Genomic DNA, 14,402 nt, shown 5'->3' with positions numbered 1-14,402 from the left:
CCGACCGTTACACGCAGTCGGTCAAGGAATTCCCGTGACAACAATTCCACGCCATCTCATGGTGCATGGTAGCGGAGTTGCTTCGACCGGGTACATTCCAGAAATCCTTTCAATTTGTACCATTTGCTGCAATTTTTCGAACTTCCAACTTCTCGCTTGGACTGCCGTGCCAGTTCTAACTGGAACTCCTCGGCAGGGATCGGCCAACCTCAGCAGACCGGCATGCAAATTCATCGTGCACACTTAGCATCATGTGACTCACCTCGTTCTATCGCGCCTCTTTCTCTGTTTCCCTCCCGCTCATTCCACAACTCTTCCTGTCGGCGAACCACAAACCATGGCTTATAACGATCAACCCGACGAACACCACTACGACATCGATGACATCGCCAAAGGGGCGAATTGAAATTGAAGAGACGGCGAAGCACCAGCGAACAAAAAAACAGACCAGGCACACATCTTAAACAACTTTAACAACATTACTACAACCAATCCGCGCTACTAATAAGAACGTGTTTCTCGTCCCCCTTCGCGAGCCCTGCTATATTGGCCCAGGCCCCTCGGTGGCGGCAACAGTCCGCCGAGTCCGAATCGAACCGCTCCGAGGCTGCAACCGGTCTAACCGGTGGCCTTCAGTTTTTTCGAGTCAACGTATTTTTTCCCTCCCAGGCAGGCTCCACCACCCCAACGAGCCGCCAGTTCCAGCTCCTTAACCCCCTGTACAGGCGGGTGGTGTGTGTGCGCGTGCGCGCGCGAGCTCGCACATAAAACCAGGTGCCATTTCCGCCCGCGTTTGCTGCGTTGCCGTCGGAATGTGAAAGAGAAGTTTCCAGCTCCAGACGGCAAACGGCAAAACAATCCGCTGCGGGCAGGAGCGGTGAGGGGCGAGAATTGGAGAAGGCGCAGCAAGGCGTGTAGCTCATCAGCAGCAGAACTTTGCAGAGATGGAACGTACGACGGTCCGAAAGGTTGCAGTCGCCAACCGAGCTAATGGCGCATCTTGTGCTGCACAGTGCCATGGACAATCTCCGGACGGGAACGGCAGCTCGGTCAGTCAGGTGCAGGCGAGCGTTCGCGAACGAGCTGGCTTGGAGAGTTCTTGCGTAAGGTTCGAGGTACGAAATGTCAGATGAGATTTGGAACTGCATGGCACTCCAATATTCACTCGCTCAGGAACTTAGGAACAAATTCTACTGAAACCAATCTGATCTGATTCATTCGAGTTCATTAGGTTCATCTTTGACATCTAAGTACAACATGGGTTACTATGCGCTGGAACGATCATTCCCCTATGATTTTTTCCAGGCATCATGAGCCACTACTTAGCCTCTGCAAGATCGAATCCAAGCGTAACCCGGATTTGTTTCACTAAGCTACACCCTTCCAGGTCTGTATCCACCTGGTTCGAATATTGAAGATTTCGTAAGAGTCCTTTCAGAGCTGTGACCCATCGTCATCTGCCGCAATTGGCTTTTAGCTTCACAATGCTCACCTAACGTAACGTCCCTTGTGCCCAACCTAATGACCCCAAACGGCCATAAAACCCCATCGGCCAAACATGGGGCCCAATATTCACAGCCTAATGTGGCCTTTCATAATAAAACTTTATTTGCCCTCTCATTCGCGCATTTTCATCAACCGCGGGATCGTAACGCTCGATCGAACGATCGAAAAAGCGCCCAAAGCTTACAGAGACTTGTGAGAGTTTCCCCCTAACTCTAGTGGAGGTAAGGGCAGAGTCATCTGTTTCTAGACGTTTGTTTGGTTCAAGCCACGGCTCCCGGGCCAGTGGGTATGCAATGATAATCGATAAAAATCATCAACAAACACTCGCTGGGCTCAGAGGGACACGGGCATCGACGGATAGTGAGATAAGAAAAACAAGAAGAAGAATGTCATATCATAGAGAGAGAGAGAGAGCGAGAGAAGCGAGTTGCCACCAAGCTCGTTCTTACGTTAGGAGGCTACTCCACGCGGGAAATAGTATTGTGATTAGGGCGATACACGATGTCCAAGATGGGTAACTACGCTCCAGGGAGATTGTTGCCAATGCATTTTGGATGCGATTCAGCCCTGGAATTTGTGGCCACTTGGGAAATGGGAACGCACCAGACCTGGAAGGCTGAAGCTAAACGGCCAACACTTCGAGGCCAATCTCCTAGGCCACAAGGTGCGCGAGCTTCGAGATTTCCGGGGTGGTAAGGTTGAAGAAGAGCTGATCGTAAGAATGGAAGAGAGAGAAAGAGAGAAATGGTGTAGAATGTCTGGTGCGCGTTGTGGTCCCCTGCCAGTGGCGGGACCACTTCGTGACGAAGTGGATGATTAAAGATGTGTATAGGACACCTGTTTTTTGTTGTTTTATGATTATTTTTATAGCTTTTATTGATGCCTGGAATATAGCTGTTAATTAGTGAGAAATTTTAAAACAAACTTGTTCGCTTGGTGGGTTCGCTGTCCCTCTTTCTTGCTCTCTCTTTCTCTCTCTCTCTTTCACACAAGTCCTCGTAAAAAAGGGGGCCCCCGGGTTGGACGTACGGGCAGCTGACTGCTAGTGGATGGAACGGTTCCCAAGCAGCTTCTTCGTCCCTCCGGGAGTTTGTGTAAGGTCCGACAGGAAATTGCTGAGTACGCACATCCGCCACCACCGTGCGGGTCCGTCGGGGTGAAGATAAAGGCTACGATTTTCTAATTCTTTTTTCACACGTTCACATTCGTCGGCATTTTCCGCGTTGTAAGGGCCCGCAAAAGGGAGGCTCCCTCCGATCGAAGAATTCCCTTTTTTAATGAGCATTAATGAGCGGTGAAGGGTGAGCACACTTGGGCTCACTTTGAAGCTTTCCAGTTTTATTTCGAGGGTACGAGGGTTCCTGACGGCAGTCTGATAAAGAGCCGTATTTGATTGTCAATCGCGATTGTTAGGGGTTTGTTTAGGACCCACCAGTAGGATTAACTTCAAATTACTACACTGGCACACTTGACGTCATCAGTCACTGAGTATGCATTCTAACCCTCAATATTTACGTCATTTTAGTCGAAGCTCAGCTCCAACTCCAAAACACACGCGATCATTAGCAACTTTAATGGGAAAATCCCCCCATGGGACAGGGATCTTCTGCTTTTTTGGGTTGGGAAACGAGTTTTTAATTTGTAGGTGGAAGCAAACTTAAAAACTAGTTTAGCACACAACATCGCTAGTTGAAGTCTAGCGTTCCAACGAAAAGAAAACATTTTGGATATCTTTTCCCAAAAAATCTCCCCAAGAGGTACTTCCAACGTTCGAACCGGTTGCGTATGACTCGCCGGTAACGTTGGCGTGTCGAGTGTGAAATTTTCTGCGCCTCGAGAGTCTTCAGAAGCGCACCATCATTCAACGCCCGGTCGGTGGGAGTGGATGGACTCGCCACAAGCCACAGCGCCAGACACAACGTCGACGAAATTCACCTCAAACGTCCATCCGGTCAAACTGCGCCGTATGCGTACCGGCGTTCACTCATCCCCCGGGTACTCTGCTTATGCTGTCTTCTTCTTCCAGCAAGTACCGTTGGATGACGGCGAGGCTCAAGAATGTGCGGCAGCAATTAGCCGCAATGAGTAACGATCGCTGATAATTGCATTCTCCGCTGCAGTGTGCTCGCTGCAGTTCACCAGTTCCAGGGCATCGTCGTTTTTGGTCCGCCTCTATCACCACGGTCGGCCGGGGACTAGCCGCGTCGAGCAGGCAACTGATACGGTTTATCCACGGAGCTAGAATTTTGGTCTAGTCCACGGTGTGCACAGGCGTGTAGATACGCTGACACACAGCTCCTGCCACTTCCAGCTACTTCCTTTTTTCGGTTGGTAAGATTATTCAATTTATTAGTTTGATGAGTTTGCTTCAATTAGCGTACCCGCGTGTCTGGAAACTCCCCACGTGCCCCCCTTAGCCTCTAGTCTCTCTTGAGCAATTACGCCCTGGATAGAGAGAACGGGAAGAATTTCAACGCCATCCCATCTCGGTAACGGAACGCGACGATCGTGCCGGCACTCGATCGTGCTGTCGCGGGCGATTGTTGGAAGGAAGTAAATCACACAGCAGGCCCAATACCTGAAGAATACCCCTTTTCGGGAAATGACCATAACGGACCATTTCTTCCCACATTAGAATTAGCGTCCCGGGTCCGGTCGTAGCCAGCGCCGTATCAGAGCGAAGCCAATTAAACGCGCACCGGAAACGGCCCCTTACTGAGGTACGAAGTTGCTGGGGAAGGAACTGGGAACGGCCGCCTGCTAGTTGCCATTTAGTCTGATTTCACGATGCCGGACCGTAGCCGCCTGCAGTTGGAGTTTGCCGACGTGGCTCCATGCAGTCTCTCTCTCTTTCTCTGCGGTACGGTCGGACGGTGACAGCAACCGCGGTGGTGTAATAATCGGTCGGCACCATTGTGTGGATTGTGGCAAATTAACGATTTTGCGGAGATACGGCCGCTGCTAACTGCTTAACCTTGGAACGAAGTTGGGAAGATGGACAGCAGCTGTGCTAATATGCGGAAAAGAGTTTAACGAGACAGTTATGATTTTCCAATTTATGTCCAGCTCGATCGAAGTTCCAATTGGAATGTTCTTGTTGTCGGAAAGTAGGAATCCATCTAGAAAACTTCGTTAACAGCCTAGCTCTCGTGGTCCAAGACTGTGAAACACGTTATAAATAAATGTGAATCAGCGTGTTCCTCCGGCGAGAAACTCTTCATCCCCGGTAACAGAGAATGAGGTTAAGCGAGCTCTTGAAACTTAAAATTCCCAAAATCGCCACCTCGTCCAAGGCGCTCGAGGCGAGAGCCTCGTGGGACGCAGGAAAACTGTGATAAGGAAACCTGTCAGCAAGAAAAGTTAATGTCGTGGCATCAGCAAACAAACAAACAGCAAAAACCACAACAACAGCCGATCACTTTGCGTGCATCAGCACAGATTCCAGATTCCAGCAGTGTAGCCGGGAGAACATATTTCATCGGATTTACCCATTTACTTTCTTTCGACCGTTGCGCATCGAGCCTCCCGCCATTAAATGGTAACACGAGAATGATGTGGCTCGGGACAGAAGGTGCGGCACAAAGTGCAGATGAGGCCTCCACATTATCCTTTTACCCTGGAAGGAGCCCAAGGCTCAAGAAAAAGAAAAAACGAACCGTGTTTTATGTTCCCGGTCAGCGAAAAGTTCGCACAGTCTCAAACACACACAGTTTCGCAGCCATTTCGGCGTCCGCGTGGGCTTTAGCTGCAGGTGGACGACAGAGCACTGTGATGCCGATGACATCTCTTCGCCAAATCGCCGTCGTCGTCACTCAGTGTGATAAGTCTTCTTGCTGTTGCTCCACAGCTTACGTTATATACGCCGCTTTCCTAATATGCCAACCGGCAGAACTGGTCTGGTGTGGTGTGCCTGCCCAACAGATGTACAACTTTTATGAGAATTATTATATTTTTGCATAATTTTAAGATTAAACCAGTAAAAATATGTAAATTGAGCACACCCCGGCACAGCGACCAGACTCGATGGCCAGATGGTGTGGAATGGATACCTCGGAACATATACCGACCGAGACACACATACACACATATGACTCTTCTCCATTGCTGGTTAGTGTCCGATCGTCTAGTTTTTGGAGTTGGGCTAATTTCGACGAGGGCTCTGGCTCTGGCCTCTTCTCACTCAGGGAGCTTCCCCGGTTTTTGTCAGGCCCAGAGGTCCCAAGTCTCAGCAACATCTTCAGCAGCAGCAGCAGTAGTAGTACGAAGAAAAAACTTGATCGATGAAGAACTAACTATGATGCCCCATGCTGATTTTGGGGCGGTTATTTCATTAACAAAACAAAATACCCATACCTACACCGGTACGATCGCACCCATAAGCGGGGAAAATAGTTCACAGACCATCCTCGCCATTGTATCAGATGGCCATAAATTATGGCCGGTTTGGTTGACGCTCTTCCGGTGTTTCTGTGCGTCTACTATTACTGCTGCTGCTGAGTGACTCATAATCTCGGGCGGGAGAAAATGAATTAATGCGGACCGAAACGAACGGAGCATGGCCAGAATGGTCGACTAGGCAGCCGAACTAGGAGCTATGAGGGAGTTAATTTGAAGATTAAAAATGTAACCAAAGTAATTTTATTTACTTAATATTCCTACATTTTCCTTAAAAATCTATCAACAATAAGTGTAAATCCATCACATTCGTACCGGTATGGCCAGTTTTCACAAAATAAGTTCCCTCTTTAAGGCCCTCATAGAACCTGTGCGAGTCATTATTTTCTATAAACGATGTTCCTTTGTGCGGTGAATTTTCTTCATACTCTCTTGCTACGAACGATCCTCCAATTGCTCCAGCCACATCCGTCGGACCATCGATTCCATCTGTTCCAGCGGACAGAAAACACACCGAATCGGACATCGGACTCAGTTTCCGAATGCCGTAGGAAAATCGAAGAGCGAGTTCCTGATTTCGACCTCCTTTTCCTCCGCCGGAAACGCATATGGTTGGCTCACCAGCTCCAACGATCAGCAGAGGTTCCATTTTCGAATCGATCACGTTTCTAACAAAATCTTCCAATTCTAGGTCGGGACTGTTTAGTTTCAACAGCACGGTTCTTAACTGATCCGTTACTACATTTTCCGGCAAAAGACCTTTCTTAAAGTTGTATAAAACTGCCGCCAACTCAACGTACATGGCACTCAATTCTACTACGTTCCCTTCCAGCTGTTTTGATAAAACGATACATTTCAATCCTTCATCTTGAGCCTTTTGTACAACACGGTTTACAGCGACTGCGTTGCTGCCCAGTAAAAACAGCTCGTTATTATCTAAATTAATTTGATCGTCCTTATCTCCCGCTCTCGCAATTATTTCTAGAGCAGAATTCGGAAATTTATCCCACAGCCGGTATTTCATTAAAATTTCCTTCGCTTTCCCATTTACATCCACACCCTCCGGAACAACGGTTGGACCGCTGGCAATCAATGCTACCGGGTCACCGACAATGTCCGATATTACGTACGAATAAACCCGATAAGCTTTTCTGGCTTCCATCGCTAACTGTCCTCCTTTCACATCCGAAAGAGCAATCCGTACGTAGTTCAGTTCCTCGATCGACGCGCCTGCTGTGGAAAGTGATTTAATTATCTTCAATTTTTCCGGCAGTGTGATGGGCGCTTTCGGAAGACAAAGTAAAGCAGACCCTCCGCCAGACACCAAAACGCATAGAACATCGTCGGACGTCATGCTACGTGCAATTTGCTTTATCTTGCTCGCTGCCACCAGCGATCGTTCGTCTGGTAGGTTGTTACGAGCGCACTCGATCACTTCGAGCGTGGTATTTGGTGATAGGCTGAAGTCTACATCTCCTGCGAATTTTTGGCTCGTTCCAAGTGGAATGCTTAGACATCCGCTTCGAAGGCGACTACCGAGAAGATTTTCCATCTGCACAGCCATCCCTAGAACGGCTTTTCCGAAACCGATCACATGATAGCGTTTGTGTTCGTGATTGAAACTTTCGTGGATTTTGCTCGCCGTATTGATGTATTCTGCAAACAGTGTCGCTGGTTTTACCGCATCCACGCCACTCAAGAATAGTTGCTTAAGCTTAGTAACATTTGCATAATTGCAGGTACTCATCGTTCGAGGTATCTGTCCCCACAATCTTATCATTGATAATCATCCAACAGAAGTATGAACAGGTACGGCAGATACGAACGAGGTGGCCCAGTTGTTGAAAACGTGCAATGATGATAAAGATATTTAATCTGAAATTGATATGAAAAGACTGTGAGCCTTCAAGCCACTATGAAAATGTAGTTCTGCATAGAAATTAAAACCTTTTATTCTCGTTGCTCCGAATGCACCTGTTTATTTGTTTATCGGCGAGTTGTCATTTAAGCGCGTATTTAATCTTCACGTATATAGGATCTAGTTCAGGAGTTGATTTGTAGTTGAGAAGAAAGCAAACTCCATACCAAGCTGTATTGAAAGAAGGTATGCTCATACAAAAAACTTTCATTGCAGTTTTTGTTAATTTTTTCCATTCATCATGGTAATTTGCAAAATTGCAGAAATTTAAGTTCCAAATACTGAATATTTGAGTTCAAACAATTTATTTCTTTGCACAGCCACACATTGCCAAACCGAATTTCTTGACCCCAATTGCGTATGACAACATCTTGCCTCTATTCATCTTGCCCTAAGCTGTGCAAGCTGTCGATAAACGTCAAACGACGCTGGCCCACCTCCCATATGTGCGCCAGAAATCAAAACAACCAATGCAAGCCGGCCCAAAAGAAGCGTGTTTTTGTAAAAGAAAAACTAAGAAATAATAGAAATAGTGTTGTGCGTGTGCTGTGCTAATACCACTATCGCGATGGCCACGAACGGAATAAATGAAACACGCACTTCAATCACGTAAGTAGCGAACCGGTCGCTGGCAGTGTGTTAAAGCGCTTGGTCATTTGTGCCCTCCTCTTCCCTTCCCGTCCGCGTGTCGTTTGCAGCTGCGAAAACATTCCGGAACTGTTTCTGGACAAGCTGGTCGCAAAGTCGCACTTTAGCCGGTTTGGCAAAATCAAGCGCTTCATACTGCGGCCCAGCCGGCATGCTTGTACGGTTGAGTATGAGGATCCGGAGTCGGCACTGAAGGCCCTGGAACGGGGTGGCGAGTACAAGAACCAGACGTTCAGCATCACTTGGACGGACCTGAAACCTGCATCGTTCGGCGACAACGGGAAAGTAGGCGCATCGCCCATCGATTTGGAGGTGCAGATGGAGCTGGAAGCAATCGACCATACGCGTGGTGCACCTTCGCAAAGTAAGACCCGTAGAGTCCCGTTTGCGCGCTGTAGTTTAACATTGCGAATCTATTCTCTTTTAAGATGTGTTGGCGTTTTACAAAAATGCAGAACGTCCCGCGCTCGTCACCGCCAACAACCGTCCATCCCTTCCTAAACCCGCATTACCTCCCGCCGTGCGTACCGAGGTAGATCCGAAAATTAAACAAGCGCGTGCTGAGCTCGAAACGTTAGCCCGCAAGCCAGCGTTTTCGGCGGAAGAACGGTGCCGAGTGCTGGAGGCCAAGGATCGCTACATTCGGCTCACAACGGAACGCACGACCGACATTAAGAAGGCGAAAAACATCGAGGGAACGTGCCCGGACATGTGTCCGGAAAAGGAGCGCTATTTGCGTGAGTGGAAGTGTATGGTGCCGTCGTACGAAAAGCAGCTCGGCGGTGGCAGTCAGATCGATCACGTGAAAGCCATCAAACAGTACTCTCGCAGTTCGGCCGATCAGGAACTTCCCTTGCCGCACGAGCTGCGATCGCAACACGCTTTGGGGCGTACGATGCACTTTTTGCTTACGAATCTGGCAGATGTGTGTGACGATGAGGAAGCTGAGGGTGGGGGCAATGTAAGCGATTGGTTCCACTACATCTGGGACCGGACGCGCGGAATCCGGAAAGACATTACGCAGCAAGATCTTTGCTCACCGACCGTTGTGGAGCTGGTGGAGCAGTGTACTCGCTTCCACATACATTGTGCGGCCCGTCTCGTTTCCGAGGATCCTTCCGTGTTTGATCAGAAAATCAACACCGAAAACATGACGAAATGTCTGCAGACGCTGAAGTATATGTATACCGATCTTGCCCAACGCGGACAGCGCTGCCCATCGGAAGCGGAGTTCCGAGCGTATATGGTGCTGCTGTATCTGAACGATGGCAACTTCCTGTGGGAGCTGCGGCAGCTGCCGGAGGCAATCATCCACTCGAACGAAATCCAGTTTGCGCTCTCGGTGTACTTCGCGCTGGAGGAAAACAATTTCGTGCGATTTTTCCAGCTCGTTCGCTCGACCACCTACATGAACGCGTGCATCTTGCTCCGGTACTTCACCCAGGTCCGACAGAAAGCGATCGACATCCTGCGGAAAGCGTACGCGGTCCGTTCGACGGCTACCTTCTCGCTGGAGTACATGACGAGCATCCTTGGCTTCGAGGACCAGGAAGAGGCGGACGCTTTCTTCGATCATTACGGAATTGTGGTGGACGAAACGACCGATATGGTGATCTTTGAGCCGCGGCAGTTGAATTTCTACAAACCGGATGTTCCTTTTCGCACGACCCGTGCGGTGAAGCTGGTTGAGAGCAAACGCACCGTATCGATCGGTGAAGCCATCTGTGGACGTCCTCTAGAGGAGTTCGAAAAACAGCTCTCAGCGGTACAGCGTCCAATGGACAGTTTCGATGCGAACGGATGCCTGAAAGAGCAGGTGCTGGAGAAGGTGTTTGTGGACCGAAAAGAAACCGAGGAGAATGCAACACCGCCACCGAAACCTTTCCTTAAAGACGCACAACCTTCTGCTCATTCGATCGAGGAAGACAAGGTAGACAGCTCGACGTTCAACGCACCACGCGATGAAACAATGTCGGACGATAGAATCTTCAAAGTGCCTTCACCCACAATCGTTGTGCCGCGGGTTTCTCCTCGAGCACGGACACCTCCAACGAAGCCCGTTCCCCCATCGCCATTTGCCGTGGAACCACCCGTGTTTGGAACGAGCGAACCCAAACCGCCCGCTGCAGAAACGTCCATCTTCAAAATAGCGACAGCACCACCACCAGCATTTCCCGCATTTCCCGCCACCGGTTTTGGAAAAAGTATTTTCGGAAATGTTAATCCTCCCTCGACAACACCCACCGCTGATGGGGCTAATTTGTTCAGCACGCTTTCATCCAATTCAGCTTTGTCCGGGGGTAGCATTTTTAGTCAAACTACTGCCAGTAAGCCAACGGTCGCAAGTAAAAGCAACATATTCGATCAACCCAGCAACACCACGCTACAGTTCGCCAGTCCACCGACGATAGTCCCCACCGGACAAACGTTCTTCCAAGCGGCCAAGGAAACGTCGTTATTAAAACCACAAACACCATCAGCTGCATCATCGTCGTCGGCGTCCTTGTTTCAGCCTAAACTTGGAGGATTCTCCCAATCACCATCGCCATTCGGTGGCGAATCGTTATCCAGCGCCGGCAATCCTTTCGGACAAAGGACGAATTTATTTGAGAAAGCATCCACCATGCCTTCTCCGGCAGTGCCCGCTGCTTCAACGCCTGCAATTTCCGGAGGTTTCTTCCAACAGCCTCTTAAAGAAAAGATGGAAAATAAGGAGCAACCTAGCATGGCGCTTCCCGTTCCGAAAGACCTCGACCAAGCGGCTGAACTCGAAAAGCAGAAACAGGAGAAACTTAAGCGAGAGGAAGAAGAGAAAAGAAGAAGGCAAGAGCAGCGTGAAGAGGAGCGCCGAAAGGCAATCGAAAAGGCAAGTGCGGCGGAGTTGGAAAAGCTGCTCGATGCCGTTGTGCAGGAGATCGTTCCCGATATTGCAGATACGGCGCTGACGCGACACAAGCGCCTGCAGCAATATCCACACGAGCTGTTCGACGAGCTGTCGGATGAGATACTGCGAAGCCTTCTGCCGACCATTGCCAAACAGGAGAACGAGCGAATGGAGCGCATAAAATCGGCCCGAGCATGGAAGCTGAGCGTCAAGTACTTTCACCGCTGGCACCGACACGCCCAAAGTGCGGCCCGATGGCGTCGGTTGATGCGAACCGTACCACCGTCGTTTGTGAATGGATCGATTGGGATCGATCAGCTGCCACGCTGCGATCGATTGCGACCATTTTTAAATGCTCGCTTTACGGCGGGCACGAAACGGAGCGCGGATGAGGTGTTGCAGGATCGATCGGTCCGGCGCGAAGTGTTTCTGTTTGATGCTTTTCCCGAGCGACAGCTGATCGATCCGTTCGTGCAGCTGGAAGGTATGATTCATCAGTTGCAGACACTCGCTCCAACGCGATTGGTCGGGCTTGCGGGACCAATATGCTGGAAGCTGGTAATATCGGTACCGGCGGAAGGTGAGGAAGGATCGGCCGGCTTTCCGAGCTTCGTACATCGATGGCTGAAGTGCTGCGCGTTCCGGAAGGACGAACGAAACATGAATCATCCTTACTTCTATCTGGCGGCAAGGGCACCACCTTCAAAGCAGCATGTAAGACAGAGCGCGAACAGCGCAGCGGACGTGAGCAAGGAACAGCGAGCGATCTGTATGCGATTACTCAAAGGAAAATCGTTAGCAAGTGAGAAGGACACAGAAAGCTCCCGAGCGTGTAAGCTGAGTGATGGGCTACTATTTTTCCTGAGCGATCGCTGTCAAGTGGAGGAAGCCCGCAAGCGGTTAACCAACATCCTCGCCGAGTCGGGCAGTGAGGGGCCAAGCGTGGCAGTTATGCTGTACAGTCCAAACAGTGCTGATGCAGGCACCGTTTCGGTGGATGATCTAGAAAAACGATTAGGATTGGTTGTTGGAGTGGTGAAACGGTGGCGTGTGTTTGTTTGGAGTAAGGTAACCGATAACGACACCCTGCGAGAGGCAATCACCTACCTTACGAACTGTTATCGAGCGAATCTCCAGTTCGACTCTCCGCGTCATTTGGAGCGGTTAGAGATGCGCCCCCTGACGGACTTCCTGGAGTGCTGCGTTGGTTCGGAGCTGTGGTTCCGGCTGGATAAAGCTTGCCGGAAACCAGACGGCTACACGCTAGCCGGACAGAACGGGAATGCAATCGTCGAGCTGTACAACTCGATCCTCAACAAGGTACAGTCGATGGTCGACCAGGATTTAACGCAATTCGTGCAGCTTCCGGAAGAGTTCGACAAACTTCGAGATGGTTCGGGTGGGACGAAAACGGGCAAATTTTTACCACTCTCGGAAGCGTACTTCCCTCCAGATTGGCACAGTTCCGAACGTCGGAAGCAAATCGTACAGCTGCTTAAATCGCTCGAGCTTCGTCCGCTACCCAGCAGTCTATTGCAGGCGATCGATCATGTCGCGCAGCAAGCAACCACCAAAGGTGTCGCATCGGATGTCACGCAACTTAGAACGGAACTGACCTGCTATCTGTCGAGCTATCGGGTGCCGCTGGATGAAGATGTTCACGACTTGAGCACACTAACGCAACGAGTCGTTCAGGGCATTGTTTCGCAGCTGGCAGGATATGTGCACGAGGCGGAAACACGACCAACGGGACAGAGTGTTCGCCACTGCTATTGGATACCGATACTAGCGTTAGTTTCCGAGACGATTCTGCGTGCCGTGCTATCGAGCAGATCACCACCGCTGGAAGTGTGTTATCGAAGGAATGAGTTCCTGCAGCACACCGAGACGGATTGGTGGAAGGACCAACTGCATCAAGTACAGCAACAAGCGCAAAAAACGTATGAAGAATCGCAAGCCAACGCTACTAGCTTTTCGGATCAATCCCGTCGATCGAGCTTCACCACCACGACCACCTCGGACCGTAAGCGTACGCATAAGGAGCTTTCGCAGCACAATGACAGCTGCATTAGTATAGGTGACAGCATCACAAGCTACAGTGACAGTAGCAGCTTTAGTGACAGTGTCCGCAGTGATGGCGGCAAGAAACGGACCAAGCTAGTGAACGGTGTACCGTACAGTCAGGACATTGTCGACGATGTGATTGCGCAGGGTATGCGAGCGTTGGCCAGAGCCGAACAGATGCTTAGCCAACGGCAGAAGACCACCTCCGAGCTGCAGCACGTGTTTAATCCACTGGAGCAGACCATACTGGATGTGGAGAAATCGTGCAGGACGCTGCAGTACCAGCACGGGAAGGGTTCGTCCAAGTGACTGTATGAGCTGGACGAATGACGTAGGCTTTACGGAAACAAAGGTACGATCGATTAAAATAATTTATTTGCTTTCACATTGACCATTTTCTGTCCTCCTGTAGGGTAAAGATACAGCCTGATGTCTTCATAGTGGGTATTGTGTACAGCGGGAGAGGGATTTAACGGAACTTCATCTGAGTCGGAGGACCGTCAGATACTAGCTACGATTGTATAATATAAGATTAAAACAAAAAACTTGTTGCCGGTTTTTTTACAAGACAATTGAGTGTGGTAAGGGAACTCTAGGATTAAATTAGCTAGCGTCAACTCATTAATCAAGGACAAGGACTATTTTAATTGTGTAACTGTGGAACACTTGGTACGAGAACTCATCATTGGGCATCAGTCAGAAAGTGAAACAAGAAGAAGAGATACGTTTTGCTAAGACCCGGTCGCCGGTAAACGAGCCATAATGGAAAGAGGTATCAATGTTTTTTTTCGTTGCGCTACGTTAAGTATTAAATAAATTCAACACGACAAGATTGTATTACACTTGCTGCATACAGAACCCCGTGTACGCGTCAATAATTCAATTACTGTAGGAAAGAACCTTCGTGTGTCGAAATTATCGCGGTTTAAAAGAAAAGGGCCAAACTAATCTTACTAATTATGTTGTAGACCGCTAAATTCCAACTTC

The 14,402-nt window shown here is 49.5% G+C and overlaps 2 protein-coding genes across 2 annotated transcripts; one reads left to right on the top strand and one right to left on the bottom strand.

The window, feature by feature from the left end:
* Positions 1 to 6,121: 6,121 nt before the first annotated feature.
* On the bottom strand, positions 6,122 to 7,920 carry LOC118513865 (glycerate kinase). Its single transcript, XM_036060167.1, has 2 exons — positions 7,849 to 7,920; positions 6,122 to 7,776 (listed from the first exon to the last, which is right to left on the bottom strand). The coding sequence occupies exon 2, from the start codon at positions 7,679 to 7,681 to the stop codon at positions 6,173 to 6,175; it is 1,509 nt and encodes a 502-aa protein (XP_035916060.1). The 5' UTR covers positions 7,682 to 7,776; positions 7,849 to 7,920; the 3' UTR covers positions 6,122 to 6,172.
* A 328-nt stretch (positions 7,921 to 8,248) lies between these two features.
* LOC118513859 lies at positions 8,249 to 14,273 on the top strand. Its single transcript, XM_036060160.1, has 4 exons — positions 8,249 to 8,428; positions 8,518 to 8,831; positions 8,896 to 13,767; positions 13,828 to 14,273. Exons 1-3 carry the CDS (start codon positions 8,388 to 8,390, stop codon positions 13,722 to 13,724), a joined length of 5,184 nt encoding a protein of 1,727 aa, XP_035916053.1. The 5' UTR covers positions 8,249 to 8,387; the 3' UTR covers positions 13,725 to 13,767; positions 13,828 to 14,273.
* The last annotated feature ends 129 nt before the right edge of the window (positions 14,274 to 14,402 follow it).

The sequence above is a fragment of the Anopheles stephensi genome, chromosome 3 (genome assembly GCF_013141755.1).
Source record: "Anopheles stephensi strain Indian chromosome 3, UCI_ANSTEP_V1.0, whole genome shotgun sequence".
NCBI lineage: Eukaryota > Metazoa > Arthropoda > Insecta > Diptera > Culicidae > Anopheles > Anopheles stephensi.
Note: the sequence above shows the minus strand (reverse complement) of the source record. Positions and strands in the feature narration are given on the sequence as shown.

What these genes read in the sequence shown, in the direction of transcription:
- LOC118513859 (XM_036060160.1), top strand. Translation starts at nt 8,388, where the DNA reads ATGGCCACGAACGGAATAAATGAAACACGCACTTCAATCAC. An exon ending in GAAACACGCACTTCAATCAC is followed by an intron (nt 8,429 to 8,517) that starts GTAAGTAGCGAA and finishes TGTCGTTTGCAG; the next exon opens with CTGCGAAAACATTCCGGAAC. An exon ending in GCGTGGTGCACCTTCGCAAA is followed by an intron (nt 8,832 to 8,895) that starts GTAAGACCCGTA and finishes TTCTCTTTTAAG; the next exon opens with ATGTGTTGGCGTTTTACAAA.
- LOC118513865 (XM_036060167.1), bottom strand. Translation starts at nt 7,681, where the DNA reads ATGATAAGATTGTGGGGACAGATACCTCGAACGATGAGTACCTGCAAT.